The sequence below is a fragment of the Rosa chinensis genome, chromosome 3 (genome assembly GCF_002994745.2).
Source record: "Rosa chinensis cultivar Old Blush chromosome 3, RchiOBHm-V2, whole genome shotgun sequence".
In the NCBI taxonomy this organism is placed as follows: domain Eukaryota; kingdom Viridiplantae; phylum Streptophyta; class Magnoliopsida; order Rosales; family Rosaceae; genus Rosa; species Rosa chinensis.
In genome coordinates this window covers 29,956,272-29,982,327 of record NC_037090.1, presented here as the reverse complement: position 1 = coordinate 29,982,327, position 26,056 = coordinate 29,956,272, and the positions used below count along the sequence as shown (strand labels likewise).

At 37.7% G+C, this 26,056-nt stretch overlaps 2 protein-coding genes, 1 long non-coding RNA gene and 1 other non-coding gene across 8 annotated transcripts; 3 read left to right on the top strand and 1 right to left on the bottom strand.

The window, feature by feature from the left end:
- Nucleotides 1-1,550: 1,550 nt before the first annotated feature.
- On the top strand, nt 1,551-1,653 carry LOC112195558. The gene has a single exon (XR_002934617.1). It is a non-coding gene; the product is annotated as a U6 spliceosomal RNA (small nuclear RNA).
- A 576-nt stretch (nt 1,654-2,229) lies between these two features.
- LOC112191754 lies at nt 2,230-4,156 on the top strand. Its single transcript, XR_002933107.2, has 3 exons — nt 2,230-3,282; nt 3,370-3,422; nt 3,875-4,156. It is a non-coding gene; the product is annotated as an uncharacterized LOC112191754 (long non-coding RNA).
- Nucleotides 4,157-5,800: 1,644 nt separating this feature from the next.
- LOC112191752 (auxin-induced protein 15A) lies at nt 5,801-6,731 on the bottom strand. Its single transcript, XM_024331156.2, has one exon. It carries the CDS (start codon nt 6,527-6,529, stop codon nt 6,230-6,232), a length of 300 nt encoding a protein of 99 aa, XP_024186924.1. The 5' UTR covers nt 6,530-6,731; the 3' UTR covers nt 5,801-6,229.
- A 16,029-nt stretch (nt 6,732-22,760) lies between these two features.
- Nucleotides 22,761-25,537, top strand: LOC112195052 (peptide methionine sulfoxide reductase A5). 5 transcript variants are annotated; one of them, XM_024335381.2, is made up of 5 exons: nt 22,763-23,008; nt 23,526-23,872; nt 24,261-24,373; nt 24,451-24,595; nt 25,112-25,537. In XM_024335381.2, exons 2-5 carry the CDS (start codon nt 23,561-23,563, stop codon nt 25,307-25,309), a joined length of 768 nt encoding a protein of 255 aa, XP_024191149.1. In that variant the 5' UTR covers nt 22,763-23,008; nt 23,526-23,560; the 3' UTR covers nt 25,310-25,537. The 5 variants fall into 5 exon arrangements, with proteins under 5 accessions (XP_024191151.1, XP_024191149.1, XP_024191148.1 ...); XM_024335380.2 differs by having other exon boundaries at nt 22,764-22,934; XM_024335379.2 differs by having other exon boundaries at nt 22,764-23,004.
- Nucleotides 25,538-26,056: the final 519 nt, after the last annotated feature.

Genomic DNA, 26,056 nt, shown 5'->3' with positions numbered 1-26,056 from the left:
AAAAGAGGAAGAAAGAATTGAAAGGACTTGGGAAACAGAAAAGCTTTATTTGATGCTTGCAATGAGAGGAGTTGAGTAGCTTATGAAGTTGATCATGTGTGTATATATAGGTGAGATGGTATGTGGTAATTCATCTGGTAGATGAAATGCTTGGTGAAGAAGAACCGAGTTGGGCTCCAGTTACGAGCAGTAGCTTGTGAGAGATCACATGTGGAACTTAAGCCCCACTTAGATTTCACATGCAAATGTTACCAAACTGTATACTTGGATAGAAACATACGTTCCCTACCTCCGTTGGATATATAGCGGACAAGAAGAAGACTAGCTACCACAAGTTTCAATATGTCTAACAAACTACATATGTATGTTGAAAGATAGAGGCTGCAATAATCATCTAGTGGTGAAGATTGAAGGACTATCATATAGTACATGAAATGAGTGGTCAAATGGATAGCAATGAGGGACACTGGGAGGCTTGTGAGAAATCCTGAAATCACATGGGTTTGTTTTTGTCTTTCCATTCACGTAACTCATTATTCCCCCCAGGAGATTTCAAATATGCTACTGAAGAAACCCTCTTCTTTTGTAGAGACGTCCAAGTCTTCTGTTCCTCCTACATAGACATCCAAAGTAGGGAGCCATTAGCGTAACTAAAGGTTTTTCATGTGAAGGTGGAAAAATTGGGAGGTTATAGATTCCAGATTCCTTTGTGTTAGTGTTTCATCGATAGAGAAGGTACTTATTCAAACATTTCAAAATCCTTTGCACGTATACGAAGCTTGAGCAAAATGTTGAGGAATTAAATTTAAGCTACTAGGTGTAGTGTTCATATGAAGATTGCATACTTTAAGCTGAATACCAGCTTGAGAAATGTGCAGCTTCAGTGTGTTTCATATATGGTCTCTAGGCTCAACATGCTAAAAGAACAGTGCATACAATTGGTTTGGTCAATTTAGAAATTTCGCTTAAGTGGTTACAATCGGATACTAAAAAAAATTGTTATTCACAATGATATTAGAAGAAAATGATGAAATTAGAATATGTATAACCCTTTTGATTTTTGATAACTTTACTGAAAACTAGCTAGTATGTCAGGATACTAGTGAATATAAGAAGCAACTGCAAGACATGAGAGGCGCCACTCCAAAGATCGGATCGAAGTATAGGAGCTCTAAAATTGGCTATTAATTTGTGTTATCAGTTTGTTCTAAAATGATATTATCAATCTATGTAAATCCTCTTTAACTGCCTCACTTCAAGCACAATTTGAATTCATAAAGGTATGCTTCCGATACATCCGATACCAGGAACTAAAGCCTTGCAGCATGATCTTCAAGTTCGTATAAAGATTATTAAAAAAATATTAACTTGGATAGGTGCCATAAGCAGTCAAACTTTGTTAGTTTTAAATCTTGGTTAAAAGTTTAAAACCAACTGAGAGAGGGCACGTGAGGCACGCCTGCTTTTAAAATATTTGTTTTGCAAGTCCCACATTGGGAAACAGCGACGAGGTGAGCCTGTTCATATAGACAGAGCTTGCAGGGGAGAACGTCCCTTCGGGGACATCCGATAAAATTGGAACGATACAGAGAAGATTAGCATGGCCCCTGCGCAAGGATGACACGCATAAATCGAGAAATGGTCCAAATTTTTTTGGGGGTTTTCTCATCTTTTGATTCCAGGTAGCCTACCTTTGCTTTCTGGGTTTTCGATTTTCTTCCATTCTGTTTGCTTTTTGTGACATTGAACCATCAGTGATTCCGTGTTTATGAATAACTGGAATGTTGTCCCGCAACTGTTTGATGAAATGCGTCTGAGAACTCTTCTCTTTCTTATGCTCACTTGAAGTGTCAATATTCCTCTACATTTTGTGTATTCTTTGGTTTGAAGAATGGAACTTTTTTGTTTTAGTACATTTAACTGAGCTACTTGAACAACATGACTATTTATTCTTGCTGCTTTATACATGCCCATATATTCCTGGGTTTAAAAGGTTAGCTCAACTTGTTGCCTTTATACTCTTCCTATTCATAATGTAAAACTAGCAAATAATCCTCTTTATTTGGTTTTGTATATCACATGGGAAGCACACAAGTTCGGTCTTGAATGCTACATAGGCAATCAGACTGAAAAGTAAATCCCTTTCTGCAGATATATATGTTAAGGAGGAAGTATTCCCCAGATGTCAAAATCTACTGTAAGCATTCAGACGTTATTATTTTTTGTGTAAATATGCTGCATGTTAGTGACTAATGGTAATGGTGTGGCAAAAAATAAGACAAGTAGATCAATGAGACTTGTAGTATATTCTTTGTTCCCAGAATGTTATCCTGGGAGAGCTAAGTTTACATTAGTTGAATACATAATTTCACTTTCTTTCAGTTCAAAATTGCAATCGTGATTTTTGCACCAATTAATGTTGTTGAAGATGCATACAATATTGTCATATGTCTGCTTCATAAATTGTGTATCTTTCAGTTCAGCTCCACTGCAGCTTCAAACTCACAGAAGATTCCCATCAGCAGAAGCAGTGAGTCAATTCAGTTGATGACATGCCTCTTCTTCATCTTGACTCAACGGCTTTTTGAATATGAAGTTGGATCCCATTTTGATTTCATCATTCAGTCACTCACTTAAACTGGAAGTGAGATCAAGGAAGGTGTCTTCACTGCAAGGGATTGTGATACTGCCCATGGGATGATCGTATCCAAATTCTTCTACAGCTTGACTCAGCAAATCCATAAATGAAGGTTGGTTCAAGTATGATATTGGAATCACAAATCGCTTCTTCTGGCTCTCTCCGACATAGACTGCAAAATAGCCTTTTGGGATATCCAAGGTCTTTGAAGCTGTCTGTTTGCATTAGATGAAGATCGAGTCAGACTTCTCTTGGGGCTAACAATTCCAGGCAGCCGGAAACCCATGGCTTCCATATTCCCAAGTGGATAAATAATAAAAAGACTTGAAAGGATCTGGGAAATAGAGAAAGCTTTGATGTTTGATAAATGAGAGGAGTTGAGTTCCTGATGATTGATTTGTGTATGTATATATAGATGATGAAAGGGTGTGTGGAAGATCATCTACTACATGAAATGAGTGGTTAACATTGGCACCAATGAGGGAGGCGAGCTTGTTTCAAATCAAGAAATCACATGGGTTTGTCTTCCCATTCACTTAATTCAGCCACCAGCAGATGCATATGCTGCTGCCCTTTTTTTCAAACATCCTTCCCTACATCCTTGAGATGACGGACAATACAGGGTCACAGGGACCAGAAGTGAGGTATCTGTCTAATAAAACCTATCAGCATTGATTCAGACTTTCACTTCTATCCAACTCTGGACCACTGGTGAATAATGTTCTTTACAGACAAGAATTGGTGGATCGCCAAGCCAGCCTACCATGTGGTCTTGCTGCTTCATGTATGATATCCATGATCTCCAATGCCAACAAACTTTGCAAGTATTTCATTTGTCTAGTCAATTGATGATCAAGCATGACAAGCTAACAACACAGCTATTGATTTGATATTCAAATATATATTCCAGCTATTTGTTGAAATCCCAGTGATAAGAAATCAATGTACTCATGATTAGGTTGAGCCAGTTTGAAACTTGCACAAAGCTTTGAAGTTAATAATTTAAACTTAACCTACTTGTTCCAACCACTTAAGAAGATTGCAAACTCTAATACATGGTTGACAGTTTTGAAGTATGTATGCCCCATCTCTCGATCTTTCCACAGAACATAGATATTTCCACATGCATCAAAACCTTAGTTGTCTGCCTCAAATGAACCTTACAATTGTTCCTCCTTATTTGCATGCATTAGATATGCCCACATAAGCCTACTCACAGTGTGTGTTGTTTTGTAGGAGAAGTAGCAGTCTGATCAAATGCTAACTAGTACAGGGTATCATTAACTTTCACAGATATTGAGAATCTTTACTGAAATGAAGAAAAGCTTGCATGCCTCCCAGGATTTCTGAGCAGTGTATTCAATTCTAAAACTCCAAAGTCGACTTCCGATGTTTATTAGAGCTTGCAGTTGATCCTGGATAATTTGTGGTACCATTTCCCTGCTAGAACTTAATTCTCAGGGAAAGATAATAACTCTTTTCATGCACTCCAGTATTCGATTTTCTATCATTTTTTACTGCAAGAAATTTCTACTGCATTTCTATACTGTTGATCCTGGAATTCGTGGACCATTTCCCTGCTAGAACTTAATTCTCAGGGAAAGATAATAATTCTTTTCATGCACTCCAGTTTTCGATTTTCTATCCTTTTTTACTGCAAGAAATTTTCTACTGCATCTCTACACTGTTTGTTAACTTCCTTTTCCCCTCTGCGTATTTGAGGTACTTGTTTACAGTTTAAGTTGACCTGCCATTGTTTACACATGGGAAACAACATGCCCTTATCTATGTTAGTATTCTCTTGCTCTTTTATCCCTAAAAGAGGCATTGAGTATTTTCTGAGTTTTTTTTTTTTATATGTTATGCTGTTATTTAAAATGGTTTTTGAAACCTTTTTACTCACACAAGCGAGAAATATATGCAACAGTTTTGGCTCTGTCTTATTGTGTTAAGGTTGAGTCCAAAGATCACCATTTAGTCCTTTACTTTTTTTTTTTTTGTGATGTTGCTGTTCTTTAATGCCTTATTCACTGCCTCTAGCTTTCATGTTGCCGATTGATCATGATTATAAATGGGATGTTCCTTTGAAAATAGAATTACTTAAGTGATGATTGTACTTGGTTTTGCATATTCTTTGCAAACTATGATTCTAAGGAAATCTGCACCTCCAATTTGGTACATTTGAAAATTTACATACTTATTGTTGTTATTCTTGTGTCTCTCCTTAGCATGAAATAATTTTAAAGAAAGTTCTCTTTACTTGGATTTTGCAGTTCATCTCCAACAATGATAGGCCTGGTCTTAGCTGTGACCTGAGATAACTAAATTGGTATCATGTATGTCTGTGGCCTTAACTTCAGTTGTCACTGGCTCCAACATGAACTCCCTGGTTTTTCACCACTGGATACGGTGGTTAAATTATAGGTAACATTTCAGTAACAGTAATGGAAATCAAATGATAACTGTGTGCTATGCATTGAGGAACAACTTGTCATGTCATTCATGTGAATGACAGGAGGATTGAACTTTCAAAATGCATGTCTGGAACAACTTTTGAGAAATAACTTCAATGAAATCATCAGTTCTATTTGCCAGTAGTATAGCCATGTCATATAATTGAGTATTCATTTAACCATCAGAATCTCAAGTTTGGTTTTTGCATTCTTCAGTGGCAATCAGTCCAAGGAGCTAGAAAATAATGGAAAATAAGAAAGCTGATGAGGACTTAAAGTATATTCCCATACTTTCTTGATAGCAATAAAGAAGTGTACAAGGGATTGAAACACATCAGAGATCTTCTCACCGTCTTGCACGATCAGTTTCCTCAGGGTCTTGGAGGTAGAACCATCTGCTAAGTAGTCCATTCCCACATCAGATATTCTTGTACACTTGAGCAGCTCCAAATTGTTGAGGGAAGATGCAGACCCGATTGCTTCAAGAGCTGCAAATGCTGCAGGCAATCAGGCTAATATCTTAAAATCTCCTTCTGCACATATATTTTAGCGAAAGAAGATCCTAACAGATTAATTTTGATGACTGGATATCAAAATGGTGTGAGGTAAGTCATTTTGTTAGAACTATAGACTGTTAATTCTATTTGTTGTAAAAGTATGCTTCCATTTTGATATCCAGTCATCGTTAGAACTATAGACTGTTACTTTATTTGTTGAAAAAGTATGCTTCCATTTAGTATAAACAAACTGGCACTGGTCTAATACAAAATAAGACAAGACAGTTGATGAGGATTGAACTGTTATATATTCCCAGGATATGATCCTGGGAGAACACAAAATTTACATGGGACTAAGACAAAATTTCACCATCTTTATGTTCAAAAATGGATTTGTGATATTTGGACGAATTGTTTTTGTGAATTCATATGGAGTCGCCATTGGTCTGCTTCATAAATTGTGTATCTTTCAGCTCCATAGCAGCTTCAGAGTTAGATAAATTTCTCTTCAGCAAAGAGGTGAGTTGATTCAGTTGACGATCCATCATCGCCTTGCCTCTTCTTCATCTTGACTCAGCAGTTCTGAAATTCTGATGCCTTTGGAATATGAAGTTGGATCCCATTTTCATTTCATCATTCAGTCACACACTTAAGCTGGAAGTCAGATCAAGGAAGGTGTCCTCACTGCTAGGAATTGTGATACCTCCCATGGGATGATCGTATCCAAATTCTTCTTCAGCTTGATTCAGCAAATCCATAAATGAAGGTTGGTTCAAGTATGATATTGGAATCACAAATCGCTTTTTCTGGCTTTCTCCAACATAGACTGCAAAATAGCCTTTTGGCATATCTAAGGTCTTTGAAGCTGTTTTGTTTGCATTAGATGAAGATTGGGTAAGACTTCTCTTGGGGCTAACAATTCCAGGAAGCCGGAAACCCATGGCTTTTATATTTCCAAGTGGATAAACAATAAAAAATTTGAAAGGATATGGGAAAGATAGGAAGCTTTGATCTTTAATGAAGGAGTTGAGTTACTGATCATGAAGTCGTATGTCTATATATAGAATTATAGATGATGAAATGGTGTGTGGAAGATCATCTGCTATATGAAATGAGTGGTTAACATTGGCACAAATGAGGGACACACCAGCTTATTTCAAATCAAGAAATCACATATGTTTGTTTTGCCGTTCACATAACTCATCTCCAGCAGATGCACATGCTGCTGTTCTTTTTTTCAAACATCTTTCCCTACCTCCTTGAGGTGAGAGACAAGACAGGTACCACCAGAAGTGAGGTATCTGTCTAATAAAACATATTAGATAAATTAAGACTCATAAGAGTCATGATTCAGACTTGCACTTCTACCCAGCACTGGTGAATAATGTTTCTATACAGACAAGAATTGGTGGCTCACCAAGCAAGCCTAGCATGTGGTTTTGCTGGTTCATGTATGATATCTATGACAAGAATACAGCACAGGTAATGACTTAGATATTTGAAGAGCAGTTCAAGCAAATAACCCGTTCATGAATCATGATTTGGTGGAGCTCAGCTTTTTTACTCTGCCAATTAGAAACTTTCACAAAGCTTTGAAAAAACTTAACCTACATTTTCCGACGACATAAGAAGATGGCAAACTCTAAAACATAGTCGACATTTCTCAAATATGTATGCCCTGTCTCTATCCTTTAATAGAACTTAGATATTTCAATGTTAGAAAAAAGGAGGTATGGAAAAAAGATGGGACCTCTTTCAAATGGCATCAAAATTAAACCTGAATTATAAGCCTTTTAAGGGAACGTTTGTACTTTCTTTATTTGCATGCGTTAGAGATGCCCAAATAAGCTGACTCACAAGGTGTGTTGCTATCTAGGATCAAGAGCAGTCTTGACCAAATGCTAGCTGCTATAGGGATCACAGACTTTTAAAGAGGTTGAAAATCTTTACAGAAAGGAAAGCTTGTTATTGACGAGGATTTCCAGAAGTGTATTCAATTCTAAAATTCAACTTCCAGTGTTTTGTACTATAGTAAGAATGTTGGCGTCAGGGTTGAGCATGCAGTGGATCATCGAATTTGTAGTGCCCTTGCCTTGCTGGTACTTAATTCTCAAGGAAAGATTATAACTCTTTTCATGCACTCAGAATTCGGTTTTCGATCATTTTTAGTGCATTTCTTCACTCCTTCTTATTCCTTTTCCCCCTCTGCATCTTTGAGGTAGTTGGATCTACAGTTTCAGTTTACCTGCCACTCTTTACACGTGAGAAACAAGATACCATTGTCTATTGTTCGTTTTCTCTTGCTGTTTTATTCATGAAAGTGGCAACTGAGTATTTTCTTCAGTCTTTATTTTTTTAGATGTTATGATCTTATTCAAATGGTTTTGAAACTGTTTTACTCACACGTGAGAATATATATGCAACAATTTTGGCATTGTTATTTTGTGGATGGTTTTGAGTCCAATGGTCAATCACCATTTGATCTTCTACTTTCTGTTTATTTCTATCGACTGTATTAATTTCTATTATCTCTGTGGTTTAGCTGTTCCTTAATGCCTTTTACACTACCTCAGTAGTAGTACCTCTACCTTTCGTGTTGCAGATTATACATGGATGTTGCTTTGAAAATATAATTACTCAATTGATGATTGTACTCGATTTTTCATATTCTTTGCAAACTATGAATTCATGGACTGCACCTCCGACTTTGGTCAGGTACTTTTCAAAGTTTGCAAGTTTACTATTGTTATTCCCTTTAATTACATAAGGAATCAGTTCTTGTATAAAGTGCGTTTTCCCTTTTTTTTTTGGGATAATGACCATTTACACAATTTTAAAATAAAAATTGCCCACTTATCTAAACACTCTAAGAAATTGCTCATTTACCCAAACACTTTAAGAGATCATTTCCCTATTACCCAATTAATTATTTTTTTATTCCTTTTTATTTATTTTTGAGACATTTTTGCCCTCTCCTTCTTTGTCACTTAGAGAGAGAAGTCATCGGAGACCTTGTCGGACTCCGGTGACCGGGGGCCTGCCGCGGACTCCAGTACCGGATTCTGGCGTCTAAATTTATTGCCCCCTAATAATACCCAGTAATCATATTATTGCCTCCCAATAATCATATTATTGCCCCCAAATAACAAATTTATTAGGAGTCAATAATTAGTGAAAAATGAAGATGTTTTTAATTTTGAAAGTTTTAATAGATTTATCCAAATAAATAATCTTATTATTGCCCTGTAATAATCTTATTATTGCCCAATAAATATTTTATTGTCCCCCAATAATTTTATTATTATCTTCTAATAATCATTTTATTGCCCACTACTGATCTTATTATTGCCCAACCAAATCATAATAAACAAAACAATAACTTCTAGCAACATCCCATATTGAAATCGGCCAATTTTTTTGAGAAACAAACCACCGCAATCAAAGCCCATATACAACATTTGCTTACTTCCTTCAATGAGAGAGAGAGAGAGAGAGAGAGAGAGAGAGAGTTACAGACACATCCAATGACATTGAATATTTTTTTTTGGCTATTCTGCTTGGTCTGGGTTCTCTGCCTCTAAACATTGCAAGAGAACTCTCATAAATCTCCACCACTTCGGAACCGGACCGAGATTCCTATCGGAAAAGCTCCGACGCTCCGGCCAAACTCCAGCATCGAAAACCCCGACGATGACGTCGGAGCTGTAGTCCGATTCCGACCACAGCCCCTTCTGGTTTCTCAGGCCCAGGAACTGCGACGAGCGGGTGGTGTGGAGCTGGCGGCTGCGGTCTTCGAAGACGTGGAGAACAGCAGGGTGTTGGCTGAGGGAGGCAACTTAGTCAGAGGTGAGAGTTGCAGAGAAGCCATGGAAAATGGTGTCGTATACGTGGAGGATTTGGGGTGGGTCAGGGAACTCCGAGGTGTACCAGTGCTAATGGGATGCAGACATGGGGGAGAGAGAGAGAGAGAGAGAGAGAGAGAGAGAGAGAGAGAGAAATCGGTGAGGGGAGAGGGCAGAGAAAATAGATCGAAGAGAGAGTCTGAGAGAGTGAGTTTGAGAAGAGATGCAATTTATTAATTATAATAGGGGCAAAATTGTCAATGGATTTTAGATTGGGTAAATGGGGTTAAAAAACTCTTAGTGGAGTAAGTGGGCAATTTTTAAGTTGAAAATGGGTAAGTGGTCACGGCCCCTTAATTAAATATTTGAATGAATAAAATAAATAAAAATATCTATCCTTGTTCACTCAGCTACCTATTTTTATTATTTTATCTTTTTGGTCGGTACCCATTATTACTTTTTTAATGAGTTAATTTCAAGAGATTTACTCTTTAAAGAGGGGAAAGGGTGTTGATATGCTTGAAGGAGGCTAGGTGGCAAAAAAGTGTTTTGAATATATGATAATTAAAATTTTGATAATGTAACTAATGAACTGTAGAGGACGAGTGAATATGATGATTGAGATTAACTAAACAATTGTAAGCTTTTATAATATCAGTCGGTGAGCTGTGTTCTGTTTATTATTTGAAATAATCGAGACCGTGAAAATTACATGTTCAAATCTCAGTGAAATAGGTGAGGTGGGGATAAAAATTGTCGTTTCTATTAAAAATTTTTTTTGTAATATTAGCCAATGAACTTAATACATATGGTAGTAAGGGGTATTTGAGAAACTATACACAATTTCAAGTTTTTATAATATCAACTAAACCAATGAATTTATTGCATGTTGCCGAAAACTTTAGAAGAAGTTGAGTAGAAATTTGTATGAGGTTGCGACTTCTACCAAACCCTAGCCGTCATGGCTTAGATTCCATCAACAGCGTATGTCGTCAACACCAAGCAAACTCTTCCTCTCTGCCTCTTGTTGTCTTCTCGCAACAATTAAACGTCAACTTCGTTCGACGAGCTTTCAACTGAGTTTCCCTCCATAGAGCTGATGTACTCAGGTTTCCCCTCCACATAGGTAATTTCTCACCAAAGTGAATTTGGAGAGGAGGGCGGGTTTACGGTCTCAGGTTGGAAGGCTCGACCTTGTTGGGGACACCTCAAAGTGCAAAGAGATCAGAATGCAGCAATTGCAAGGAGCTTGGATTGAGTGGAGCATTGATTGTGGACGAGCTATTACTGCTCTTGGGCATAGAGCGCAATGGAGATTTTATAGGGATCATCATCTAGTTGGCGAGGAACTACTGATTTTCCCGACCTCAAGGCTTTGGATAAAATTGTTGTGGTGCCGGCGTGGTGGTGTTGCACAAAGATGGTTAGTCGTGGCTAAGGGTGAGATTCACAATAGCGTGCCCCGAGTGATTTGGGTGCCTAAAGCGATTTGGGGAGTTACTTGGATCTGGGCTCAACTCCAGACTGGTTTGTCTAGCCTACAGAATAAGAGATTTCGAATTTGGAATTTAGGAGGAATTATTTTTGTCGCGTTACTTCGTTTTGGAGTGGCCTTTGCTAATAAAATTGTTGCTAGCTTAGCTTGCATACTATAGGGTTTCTGCAACAAATAATTGAGTGCATTGACGAAGGGAAATTCAAGCTATTTTACTTTGTGTGAAATGACTTTACGTAGTCATGTAGGCTCTTGAATTAATTGATTTTTATTGTACTAGTGGATGGTACTAATTTCCCTTGCTCTCTTGACCACTGATTTAGGGTACAAGTGTATAAGGATCTATTGTATGTGTCGTTCTGGCATTGAGATTAATCAAATCTCTATTTTGATGTAAAAAAACCAAAAAAAAAAAATGTCGCCGTGTCTGCCGAAATTCACTCATCCCTCACATACTCTTAAAAACTCTGTCTTAGGTGAACACTTTTGATAATTATCATATTAAAAGCAATTATGATTTTTTTTTGGCGTAACATGGTCTATGCCAAGAAAAAGAAGAATAGAAAAAAAAAATCAAATGTGCATTAACAATAGGGTTTAGGTAAGTTTCTCTTGATAACCACTTAGGCCTCATCATTTGGCCCGCGGATCAAATTGGCCGATGGACGCCCGCAAGCTCGATAGGTAAAAGCCCACCCGCATAAAAGCCTGCAAAAAGCCCGGCCCTCCACGGGGCCAGGTTTGGTTTAGGGGTTTGAAGCTGGCCCGGCTCATAGGTCAGGCCCATAAAAGCCCTTCAAGCCCGGCCCGTAAGCCCGTAAATTAAATAATATCTATGTGTAGCTAATTATATATATATATATATATATATTATATTATGCAATAAATATATACACATACACATACACATACATATAACTATATATATATATATATGTACACACACTAATTTGAATAAGTTTGTCTGGCGAACAAACTATGTAATTGGTTTGTCCTATTTTTTTTTATAAGACATAGATACTATGCTCTTCATTTATTATTGTGTGGCGAGAATCAGTTTGATGAAAGGTGACTCTCTCTCTCTCTCTCTCTCTCTCTCTCTCTCTCTCTCTCTCTCTCTCTCTCTCTCTCTCTCTCTCTCTCTATATATATATATATATATATATATATATATTATATTGACTCATTTCAGTTTACCCCCTGGAGGTTCGGGGTCGTAATCATGTTAGTCCCTCTATTTTCAATTTAATCAGTAACACCCTTGTACTCTCCAAATTCATCAACCATGTCCAATTTTTGGACCTGCGTCCAAATTGGATGTTAAATCAATCCGTTGCATTTAAACTTGAATAATTTTTAGTCGTTTTAGAGGTTAAATTACTCCCTAGCCCTTAATCCATTTTTTCCTCCAATCAACTTCTCATTTCCCCAAAATCATCGATCACCTTCCTCTAATAACATCTATTAACCCTAGCATAGTCCCCCATTTTAGATCTAAAACAAAAACCTGGATTAGTTCCATCGAAACCTACTCTATACCAATAGCCACTCTCTTAGGCAAAACGAAGAGTAAGGGATCAAAACCTAGAAGAGAACCCGATACCCAGAATTTAATCCTAAATCTAGAATTGAGAACTCGAAACGCATAGTCGAGGCGGAATGACAAATGATGAATGGACACCGCGCAATGAAAGCGAAGGAGAGGTGACAAGACCCACCCCAAATTCCACCCTGGAATCCGAAGTGGCCCTGCGGGACCCACCTTTAAAGGAGATTTACCAAAAATTTCGGCATAACCTCCCTTAAAAATGGTTAACCCAAAAACCTGCGGAAAACCAAAATTCACTTTTAATTATCCAACCACAACTCCTGGAGCCACCCTGCTCCCAAATTCAAACAATCATCCCAAAGCTAATATCATCGTACATAATCTCCAAAGGGTACAAGTTACTACAATCACCAAAGTTAAGTCATAGACCTCAAATATAATACATACAAGTTTGGGTTACATATCCCTTAGTAATCAGAGCATTCTAGAAATATAAATAGACAAGGAGTGCAGTAGGTTAAACAGGTAACCTACGGAAGGTGATGGCGGAAGCAGGTGCGGTCACTATGGCTCACACTCGTACACCGAGCAACAATACTGCAATCTGGGCATTTGAAACCGAAGGGCCCAGGGAAAAGTATATAAAAACGTTAGCGTGAGTGAACAAAAATAAATAATTGAAAGAAAAAGGGTTTTATACTTTTCCACATTTATCTCAATAAAACTCCCGATGCATGCAATAATTAAAAAAAAGACCGACTAGCCCCGCTAGTCAAGAACAACAACAAAAGAACATGGGGAAAATGGGTTCACCATACAGGAATGGAGCCCCTCAGGCTCAACCTACCCTCGACTGCCACTCACACATAGATTGTGCGAGGAGGAGAACTAATAACCTCAACTACCACTCACACATAGATTGTGTGAGGAGGAGAATATCACCTCGACTACCACCCACGTGAGGAGGAGAAAGCTACCTCACTGCCACTCACAAACACAAAGTAAGTGAGGAGGAGACCTATTCACATGACCCGCGTATGGTGAGGAAGAAGATCGTCAAAAGCCAGTAAATCTGTATAATTTCCCCACTTATCTCGAAAAATCGGAATCCAATGAATAAAGACGTGACCCCGCACGCCAAGCTCATCTCAGGTTCAAATATAAATAGGGTATAAATAAGTATAGATTTCCGAATCCGCATAAATCAAAATCCTCAAATCGAGCATAATGAATCTAAATTCAAAAGTTCAAACCAATAAATCATTCAATAATCCAAACCAAAATAAAATGCTCGATAATTAAATTGATAAATCGATAAACTCAAAACTTGCGGAATATAATTTGCATGCATCAATTAAAATCAAAGGTCCACTCACAATATGCGGTCAATCCTGACGTCGCTCGTGATTCTCCTCGTATGGAGACTCCTCTCGTCCTGTACGAATAACAATCATAAATATATAATTCACAGGACGGAACCTTAACTTTACGATACTTAATTGGAAATTTAAAACATCCCCCTTCCTAACATCCGACTCCTCAACCCTCTACAATTTCCATCCTTAATACTCCATCCATATTCAATCATCGATAAATAAATTCTAGAGTGAATTCGAAAGAATTCCGGCGATCGAATTCACATAAATCGTTAATTAAGCAATTAAACACAATTCGTAATTCCTCCAATTTCCACCAAACTTCATACATTACATTCTACAATCGTTATAGAGTATATGGGGTTAAAACGACAATTAAAATACTGCTTTACGCGCCTCCACGCGCTACCTACAGTGGCGACGCGTGGGGACCACGCGCCAGCGGCGACCTCCTCCGATGATCACCAAACTCCGGCACTAGCATCTACACAACAAGCCCAATCAACTTCCAAACTACAACATCATCCAATTTTACCTCGAAGTGGCCGAATCAAGCCGGTGAAGGAAAGCCCCGAAGCTTCAAGAACCCTAGAAATGAAAAATTGTCAATTCGACTTCTACAATACAAATTGGAATGAACCACCTTAGGGGAAATAATCTCCATCAAAAACCGAACCTTCGATGGGAATATGGTGGCCGGAGGTGGCCGGAATGGCCGGGAATCGGCAAAATCCCAAAACTGCAACCGGAGCACTTCTTGCTTCGATCCGGGCTTTCACGGCCAAAACTCCCCAATCCCAGGTCACTGGTATCACGAGCGGGTTGAGGCGCCCCTGTGGTGACCGGTTGCATGCCAGATGGTGGCCGGAAAGTGAGGAATCGGAGGGAGGAAGAAAACCCGAAGGAGAAAGGGGGAGAGTCAGGGGAGAGGAGAGAGAAAGAGGGGTGGGTTTCCGGTTTTGGAAACCTACCCGGGTAACTTTCCCTATATATCAAAAATTTACCATGAACAGTAATTTTCGTAATTCACTCATAACTTTTGCATACGAACTCCGATTTTTATGTACCACATATGCACGCGCTCGGTTTAACGCCCTCTACAACTTTCATGAAGGAAATTTTCTCAAATTATTAACTCACAAAAAGTCAATTTTTAACCACCCCCTAAACGTTAAAATTATAACTGCGAACGGTAACCATAAGGAATTTCATGCAACTCAGTAAAAAGGGTATCTCAGATATGGGGTGTAACAAGAGGAACTTCCTAATTATAGTGAGTATTCCTTTTTAAGGCTAATCATTTGTTTATAAGCCTAATCGATTGGGTTTTGTTATGATAGTTAGGGTTTCGAATCGGGGTTTTGGTTTAGGGTTTCTATATTCTATTCTGGGGTTTCTAGGTACAGCACAAATTGGGGTTTTCGGAACTTAAGAAGAAGTGATTTTAAACTGAAAACTGTGGCTGGTTTGTGATAATTTATTGTAGCATTTTGTATTTTTGTCTTTTGTGTTTATGGTTTAGAGAAAGTGATGAATATAGTATTGAAGTAGGATGAAGAAAGTTGTTGGGGAGGTGAGTTAGAGCTTTTAATATTGTTCTTGTGGGCCTAGCATATAGTAAAGAATGGTGTTGCGGTCTTGCTATTAGTGTTTTCTGCTGTGGACCTATCATGCTTTGTTTCTTGTGGTATTCATGACTTGATAAAGCTTTGTTTTTGTTTTTTTATTTGCAGATAACCCGGATTACATTGTTGTTAAAATGTATCATGGATGATTTGTTAGGGACAACCAATATATAAGGGGAAAGATAGACTACTATGACCATGTTGACAAGGATAAAATCTCACTTGTGGAAGTTGATTCCATGGTAAGGGGGTTGAATGAGGACTATGGTGGTTCAAGGATAGATTATTGGTATAGAATTGGAAATGAGGATGACGCTTTAACCAAGCTGAGTACTGATTTTGATGCTATTACGATGTGCTGCTATGTTCCACAAATTAGGCTGGTTATCATATATTTGGATCACTTAGTGCTTAAGGGTGAATATGAAGAAGAAGAAGATGACTTTACATAGAGATTCAAGCTATTTTACTTTGTGTGAAATGACTTTACGTAGTCATGTAGGCTCTTGAATTAATTGAGTTTCATTGTACTAGTGGATGGTACTAATTTCCCTTGCTCGATCGCTTGACCACTGATTTAGGGTACAAGCGTATAAGGATCTATTGTATGTGTTGTTCTAGCCTTGAGATTAATCAAATCTCTATTTTGATGTTCAAAAACCAAAAAAAAAAAAGTGGCTGTGTCTGTCGAAATTCACTCATCCCTCACATACTCTTAAAAACTATGTCTTAGGTGAACACTTTTGATAATTATCATATTAAAACCAATTATGATTTCTTTTTGGCATAACATGGTCTATGCCCAGAAAAAGAAGAATAGAAAAAGGCAAAAGGTGCATTAACAATAGGGTTTTGGTAAGTTTTTCTTGATAACCACCTAGGCCTCATCATTTGGCCCGGGGATCAAATTGGCCGATGGAGGCCGCGAGCCTGATAGGTAAAAGCCTGGCTCGGCCCTCATAAAAGCTTGCAAAAAGTCCGGCCAGGTGGGTAGAAGGCCAGGCTTGGTTTAGAGGTTTGAAGTCGGCCTGGCCCATAGGTCAAGCCTGCAGAAGGCCCGTAAAAGCTCGTCGAGCCCTGCCCATAAGCCCGTAAATTAAATACTATTCTATGTGTGGCTAATTATTTGGTTTTTTGGGGGTGATAGTGGAAAAGTTGACAAATAAGTCAACCGTTTCCAGTTAAGAAGATGTGAAAGCGCTTCTCTCTATAAAAGAACGGTGCGTTTCGAGGTGTGAAGTGGGAGAGAAGGGATTTCATAATTGGATTGACGTTTTGAATAAGACGACCCTTTCATTTTTCATTTTTTTCTTTTTCATATTGAAAAAGTAATAAGAACGAGGGGTGTTAAGCTTTTTATTATCCTGGCATCGAGCTATTTTTCCGTAGGACCTCCCCTCCAGTATCGTCACCGCAGTAGATATATATATATATATATAAATTATATATTACACAATAAATATATACACATACACATTCATATAACTACGCGCGCGCGCACACACACACACACTAATTTGAATCAGTTTGTCTGGCGAACAAACTATGTAATTGGTTTGTCCTGTTTTTTATATGACATAGATACTATGCTCTTCATTTATTATTGTCTGGCGAGAATCAGTCTGATGAGAGGTGACCCTATATATATATAGGGACTAATTTCAGTTTACCCCTCGGAGGTTCGAGGTCGTCATTATGTTAGTCCATCTAGTTTCAATTTAATCAGTAACACCCTTGTACTCTCCAAATTCATTAGCCGTGTCCAATTGTTGGACCTCCGTCCAAATTGGACGTTAAATCCGTCCATTGTGTTTAAACTTGAATAATTTTTGGTCATTTTGGAGGCTAAATTACTGTCTAGCCCTTAATCCATTTTTTCCTCTAATCAACTTCTCATTTCCCCAAAATCATTGATCGCCTTCCTGTAATAACATCTATTAACCCTAGCACAGTCCCCCATTTTAGATCTAAAACAAAAAAACTGGATTAGTTCCATCGAAACCTATTCTAAACCAACAGCCACTCTCTTAGGCAAAATGAAGAGTGAGGGATCCCTTTCAAAAAAAAAAAAAGAGTGAGGGATCAAAATCCAGAAGAGAACCCGATACCCAGAATTTAATCCTAATTCCAGAATTGAGAACTCGAAATGCATAGTCGAGGCGGAATGGTAGATGATGAATGGATACTGTGCAATGAAAGCGAAGGAGATGAGCTTCCTAATTATAGTGAGTATTCGTTTTTAAGGCTAATCATTTGTTTATAAGCCTAATCGATTGAGTTTTGTTATGATAGTTAGGGTTTCGAATCAGGGTTTTGGTTTAGGGTTTCTATATTATATTCTATTTTGGGGTTTCTAGGTACAACCCAAATTGGGGGTTTCGAAACTTAAGAAGAAGTGATTTTAAACTGAAACTGTGGCTGGGTTGTGATAATTTATAGTAGGATTTTGTATTTTTGTCTGTTTGTGTTTATGGTTTGGAGAAAGTGATGAATATAATATTGAAGTAGGATGAAGAAAGTTGTTGGGGAGGTGAGTTAGGGCTTTTAATAATGTTCTTGTGGACCTAGCATATAGTAAAGAATGGTGCTGCTGCGGTCTTGCTATTAGTGTTTTCTACTGTGGACCTAGCATGCTTTGTTTCTTGTGGTATTGACTTGATAAAGCTTTGTTTTTGTTTTTTATTGAGAAAATTTTACAAACAGTACCCGAACTAAGGCCGACTCTTAACATCAATACCCGACTATGAAAAACTATCACTTTGGTACCCCAAGTTTGAAGTCTGACCCAAGAAGGGTACACGCCGTTCATGATAGCGTTAAGAGTCCAGCCACGTGGCATACTTTGAGGGGTAATTTGGTCCAACTTTTTTTTTTTTTACTCAATTAAAAAAAATTATGAGATCAATTGTTTTTGTTTCTTTCTCCCTTCTGTTCTTCTCTTCAAGGATAGAGACTCTCTCTCTCCCCCTCCCCTCTGTTCTTCTTTGTTCTTTACTTCACTTTCTTCTCATTGCTCAGAGCCATACTTCATAATTGAATATACACAAAGCTAAGCAAGCATCAAACTTGAAATTCAATATTGAATTACAAACTCAAAGAAACAAAAATGTTGGATTAAATAAACAAATCACCAGCTTAATTTCATATCATCACCACCAATTCCCCATGGGTCGGCCATGCCAATTTCTTCTTTACACTCAAATCGATCATGGCTCATATAATTGAATAAGAAGACCACACCACACACTTCCAATTCTTCATCAACACTCAGAAAAGCATGAAGCAATCCAAAATGCAAATCCCCAAATTCGAGGGGTGAAGAACAAGCCCAGTTAAAAAGGATAAAATCAACCAAAAGTAATCAAACAAATTGAAGGATCTCGATGGAAAAGACACCGTTGTTGGCCTGGGCCTTGGGTTTGAGAGTAAAGTACAGTAGGAAAAGAAGAATAGAAGAGAGAGAAAGGGAATGAAAAGAGAAAAGGGGATCTACAAAAGATAAGGGAAGAAGAAGAAGGGATTTGCAAAATAAGGTTTGGGTAACGAAATAGGGCGTTTCTAAATGTACCCAGCAAATTTATTTATTTTTAAATATATCTAATTAAACCAATTACTTTCCCAAACTGCCCTTATCTTGTACCCAACAAAAAAACACAACACAACGATGAAACTTCACAGCGGAGGTACTGTGGCTGTGTCTGGTACAAGTACAATAGATTAGATTTGACTACAAATCCAATTCTGATCAAGCTGGACTAGATTAGAGTGCGAGAGGAGGTTTAGACTTAATGTGTCATATAACTGACGATATCCATTTTTGAAATTAGTTCCATATATGACTAGATTTGGGAGTTATGGTGGTTTGATGGTGTTGAAACTTGAAAGTAAGATAGTGAGAGGGACAAAGAGATGGATAGAGAGAGTTCATGATTATAGGCTTGGCTTTGATTGGAAGAAAGAAGGGGACCTTTATTCCTTCTTTCCATACCATTTCATGCTTTGTGTAGTTGCTCTCTTTCATGATCCAAGAAGTGTTCTTATAACCTCCAAATTGCCAACAAATGTCTTCCTTTATTGTTATTTCCTTGATGATTATTCACACAACCACAATCCATAGGAGGAAGGGTGAAACCCCACATAACACATCTAGTTTTCCATATGATTTTTAGTTTCCCGTGCTTTGGCAAAGCTTATTGATGCCAGTTCTTTGGAGACAACCGGCCTACTCCAATTGCAGGAGTTCTTCCCTTCTCTGTAAATCAGCATATATCCTACAAATTCAATCTATGCGGACATGAAATGAGAGGTTCAAGAGTCATGATCAAAGGACAAGACCTAACTCTGGAAAGTTTATTTCATCGCTGTGTTTCTTTTGCTGGGTGCAAGATAAGGTTAGTTTGGGAAATTTGGTGGCTTAGTTAGATATATTTTTAAACAAATAAATTTGCTGGGTGTATTAAGAACTTTGCTGAGTACATTTAGAAATACCCGAATGGATAACATGGAGAGAGAGAGAGAGAGCTGCCAATGGTAGCGTTGGTAATTACGCTTAATTTGAGTGGCAGGTTGTAAAGAGGTGACCTTAATTATCATGGGAACATTTGTGTGTCCTGTATTATAATAAGACACTTTAAAATAACCTCTTTTATTATTTTTTACTCTTAAGTTATCCAAAAGAATACCAATTTTTTTTGTGAAAAAATAACCGTCGTTACTGAAATGATCCTACGGAAACAAGTTCTCGATGCAGCTCTTCAACTGTGAGGAAGATCTAAAAGGGTTAAACAAAGGCAACATAAAGGACAAGAAAGAAAATAGTTCTATATATTTACTGGTAGTATACATAAAAAATTATGTTGAACCATTCCCAAAGTAAAACCCAGAATCAGATTTTTGTGTTGGGGGCAAGACACTTAATTTGCCTCCATAGTCACCGGAACTCAGCATCATGATTGTGAATGAGTACAGAAACTTCAAATTCCGGGAGCATTGATAACAAGTAGAGTGCTAGTTATGCAAGGAGGGCACCCTGCTGGGACTTGAGATTGCATTTTATGATTTTTGAAAGAGAGATATACATACTAATCCGTTCAAATTCAACTCTTGATGGAAAAGGTGAACATTGCCTATGCATAACAAGAGATCAAAGAAGGACCTACTGTTGGAAATTTTGATTGTGTATTTCAAAATACTTTGTGTAACTCCCAATGCTTTGAAAAACTATTTACTATATATATTTATGCTTAAACGTTACTACTTCATTATGATCATAATATTATGGCATATTAAGGTTATGGGAGTTACAATATTCCAATAATTATCTTATTAAATTTGCATCATATTTCTAAGTATTTTCATCTACTATATATACATGTCACTTCTTGCTCTTACACATACAATGAAATTCATTATCTTCTATAGTTCTCTCCTAGCCATTTCTCTAGTGAGTTCATACATATTCTAGAGTGTGCTTTGTTCTTGCTCTTCCATAATGCCAAAGGGAAAAATCAAGCATTTCTAGGATCTAAGTTTGCGAGTGTATGCTTACAAGGATTAACGGTTGTTGTACCCTGGAGGGTAGGGCGCCACAAACCTGCTACACCGAGACATTGTCTCCGAGGGGCGAAATCTACTCTTAAGGGCAGTGTTTACACGCCTCAACCTTAAACTCTTTTTGAAGTGTAATCATTTGGTGGCGACTCGCAAATCTAAAAGATAAGTGTTGATCTTCTATTTTTAGCTTATTATGGCATTAATGTGATTATATTTATTTACTAATAAAATATTGTATTTGTGGAATTTTGTAGGAAACGAAATCTGATGACGAAAATACCATCTATCGACCAAATTTTCCAACACCTATATATTTATATAAGCACATCTAATGGATTTTCTCCAATTAAAACCATGATATGTGGTTGGGGACATCTAGTTGTGATGTTGTTGATCACAAGCTGCGATTGCTAGGCCCCTGGAGCAAGATCGAGCGGAATTCCGATAGGGTTTAAGTGGTCGATCTCTTTCAATGTAACCAAAAACAAAGTCCGATTCACAGTTGGGATTGGTTCAAGTCATCTAGACAAATAGCGTCTCACTGCAAATATGCATGCAGGTACAACTTTACCCAAAAAACATTGAATTTGCTTTCGTGTGAGAATTTTATGTATAACTTGTATATAATTGTGTTACGAGATGCCGAAAACCATTCAAAGGGACTGATGGTGGATTTATCACTGAATTCAAGCCTTGATACAAACTTTATTAAAACATAAAACATAGCTGTACATTGGTAAAAGCTAGAACACATCGAACAAAACTAAGGTAAAAGATACACAAAGCTCTACCAAATTAGCCACTCCCTATCAACAGTACCATTCCAGGTATTTACATGACCTCTAATGCATCATTCAACAATCAACACCATATAAACCTCAATTCTCTCCCTGAAATGGATAGTAGATTTTGAAGATATACTTTCTCAATATCACGAACATCTTCTACTTTGTGGCTGCAAGAACTGCTGGCCCTTCAACCTGAAATTTCCACCCCACCAAGTTGAGAAATCTTGTGGAAATTCCCTCACGTTCTCCCCCCTCCCCCAAGTTCTCTTCCCTGATTTCAGGGGAGGTAGTGTCTACATCTGTAGACAGTGCTTTACTATGTGTTGTTCCAAGTTTCTTTGTTATTTTGTTTTGTCTCTACTTGCCGTTATTATGGCAACAAGTGCCACAATGGATGCCACAGAAGATCATTTAGAATTTGGGATTGTTTTCAATTCAATTGAGATCAAATCAAGAAGAAGGTGCTTCACTCCAAGGATGATACCTTAAAATGGGTGACGTCAACAGTTTCAGGCGGTTTCACATTCAAGTTACTTCATTCGATCGCTTTTATCAAACTGTTGGTGCTGTTTGCAGCTCTAATCATCCTTAGTTCTTTACCAAGCGAGAGACGTCTCAATTCGGACAATGGTCAACTACAATATTGGCTCTTTTTTATGTGGTGGTACTCTTTCCTCGATTTAGAGTTTTGCCCCAATAGATTTGTACCCGAACAAGGTTTTAATGAGGCCACACATAGAATATGTTTGAGAAGAAGTGAAGATATTTTGCCACTTCTTCCGGCTGGTTTGTAAGTTTGTTTTTGCGATTGTTGCAGGTAGCCGTCTTAGTTAGTAGATAACTGTTTATGTCCTGTCTTTCGCCTTAAGTTGCGTGTATTTATATTTCTTTGTATTGCCTCTTGAATTTAATAAATGTTCAATTCAATTCTAAAAAAAAAAGGAAAGTAGTTACATGACAACATATCGAAATGTTAAAAATTTGAGCCTGAAAATTTGACTAGTGAAATATAAAGCAATGCAGGAGGTCTCAGACGCTCCTCTTTCTATCGATCTTTGTTTGGGAAAGGCCCAGTGATGAATCGACCCTGCCTGGGATCAACCAACCTATATACGAGTGTAAGCGACTAGCCAAGGAACCAGTCTTGCTTCGAGTTCTTCTTCCAATTTCCGGCCAATCTCTGCAAGTGCAAGTCTCTATTTGATTTCCTGTTCCATTCGATACAAGATTTTAGGGTTCCTAGTTCAATTTAGGGATTATCCCCAGTATTCCTACTGTTAAATTCATCTAATTTGCTCTGATTTGTTAAGCATCTATGCATTTCTTGCCTCTGTTGTTTGGTCTCCCAAAGATGAATAGATGATGCGATGTAAAGTTGATATCTTTTAATGTTTTGGAATTGGGATAAACAAAATCAGGAATCAGTTGATGTTGAATTAGCTTATTGCTCACTTCTCCATTGCTAAGTATTAATGCTGAAAGCCTGGAGCCCAGAACCATGATTCAGTGATTTCAGGGTTATATTGCATTGCTCTTCTGTTTGTTCTTTTCTTGTCTTTTTTGTTGTTTTCTCTTTGTATAGATTAGATATAATGTGAGGCTCACTACATCCCCTGACTAGGTGTGTGTATCTTTGAAGTTGATAAAATCTCTAGCCGTCAAGTTTTTTTCTTTCTTTCATTTTACTAAGAAGTTTTAGCCCCATCCAGGTTTTCATTCCTGGATCCGCCACTGGACAAAACCAATGGCTATTATTTGCAGCAACATTTCCCTTAGGCGTGTATTAACAACGCTCGTGCTTATGACAATCCTAGCGGCTGAGAAAAGGGTGTGCATCCGGATCCCAGATCAGATCACTGAAACTACAAGGCTAGGGATCCACCCAACGACCAGCCCGCCTTTGAAATCAGCAGTTTTTGCTCTGGGTTGCTTTTGGAGGTCTGAAGCTGTGTTCGGGTGCTTGAATGGGGTTCTTCAGACCACTGTTGGTTATGCTGGAGGATCCAAAACCAATCCTGAGTACAGAAGTTTGGGTGATCATGCCGAGTCTGTGCAGGTGGTCTCCCTTCTTTTTTTGATTGATTGATTTTGTTTTCCCCTTTTCTACATTCACCCGTGAATTTAAGCTGGAATTGGATAGCATTCATACCTCAATATGGTGTCTCTTTAAAATGGGGAGTTTTATCTGGATAGTTCTAAGAATTCGACCAAATAGGATCATTTATTCGATCTTGTGCAAAATATGACCTCCCTATTTTTTCATCTTTTTAATATGGCATCAAAGTGTTGGTGGGCTACAGATTAATTGTGTAGTATAACTTTTCACTTCCTTTCATTTCATATGATGTATTTGTAGATATCTGGCTTTTTATACAATTGCTACCTGTATGTTTGAAAGTTTCAGTGACTGATATAGTTGTGTATGTTTTGTAAATGATTTGCAGGTGGTATATGATGAAAGGCTAATCAGCTTCAGGCAACTTTTGGAGGTTTTCTGGTCTAGTCATGATTATAGACAAGTATTTGGGCAAGGTCCTGATGTGGGTAACCAATACAGGTAAAAGCTTGACTGACAACACATAACATATTCATCCTTCTATAACATCAACTTATCGCCACTAGTTATGTAAACAGATCTATTGTTTTTACAAATGGAACTGAAGAGTCTAGATTGGCTTCTGTAAGCAAAGGGAGAGAGCAAACTAAGTCAAAGAGCAGCATTGTCACTACTCAAATCCAACCACTTGGAACATTTTATCCTGCTGAGCCTGAACATCAGGTACAACTCAAGATCCTATACCTTTCTGCCCAAACTATAGTCTTAAGGAGGGAATTTTCAGTCAGATCATTTATTCTAAACATTTCTTATATCATCAGGGGGGGGGGGGGGGGTTGGTTTCTTTTATTCCTGGTATTTTAGAGCCTGCCTCTTTGATGTGGAGCTCTTTGGGAATCTGAATAGAAGAAAGTAGAAGAGATAATAGCATGGTAGGTCCCAAAAGTGTACTTAAATTTTCGACCTCCCCTCCCTTTTTCAAGCTGCTATTTCAGCTGAAGTGTTAATGCATCCTCACCAAGAGAAATGGATGTGCCAAATTATATGGTCTTGTATGTTTTGTGTTGGAAACTAATAGTCTAGTGGATGAGTGTAGTATCTGGAAATGGATTCTTTGCTATACTTGGAAATTGGGTTGCTTACTCGTTCATCTTTTTTTTAGTTACAAGTCAGATCTACCTTTTCTACTTGGTAATTCCAAAATTGTTGAATGACAGACGGATTCATTTTAATATGCAGAAGTTTGAGCTGAAGCGCAGGCCATTCCTTCTTCAACTAATGGGAAACTTGCCTGAAGAGGAACTTGAGAGGTCACATTTGGCAGCGAAACTGAATAGCTATGCCGCAGAGCTTTGCCCTCCAAATATTCAGAAGAAGATTGATGTAAAGATCAACGAGATTATTAAAAAAGGATGGCCAATTTTGAGTGACTTGTAGATGGCCTTTGCAGTAGAGTTTTAGGTCTCGCATTTGTACGCCATTTATATGCCTGGTCAAGCTGGTTTTCCGAGAACGCCCATCTGTAGAATAGGCAATCCAATTCATCAGTGCTCTTTGCCCAGTCTGGCTCATCATTATGTATGCATCTAGAAATCTCCGATTGCATAAAGTACGATGATCATTCAGTGTCTTCTAACTCGTATAAAATTTATTCATTTTTCTCTACACTGATTGTTGTTTCTTTTAATGCCATGGCTAAATGAATATACTGAAGCTCTATTGGTCTCATTCTGTTATTTGCGGTGGTCGGTGTTAGACTGTTTGCTTTATCCTCAACAAAGCTTCATTGGTTTCAGCCAAAGGACAAAAAAACAAAGCTTTATTGGTCTTAATCTGTCGTATATTGATCTCAGATGCCTAAATGACAGGAAAAAAACAAAAGTTGAAAATGTGGCCGGGGAATTAATTAATTACTATATTTAAATAGTTTTTCTTTGAAAAGGAATATAATCACAATTTTATTGATAATTAAACTAGTCTCCTACATGTGCAATGCATGTTTGATTGGTGAAGTTCCATCAATTGTCACAGTTTCTTTCAAAAAAAAAAAAGTTTTTGCATTTATGTTTTTCTGCTTTTTATTTGCTTTACCAAAAGTACTATTTAGGCTTCACCAAAATAGGGATTGTCCAAAGTATTTAAATAGTATAATTGCAATTAATACTTCAAAATCACCAGTAAAGA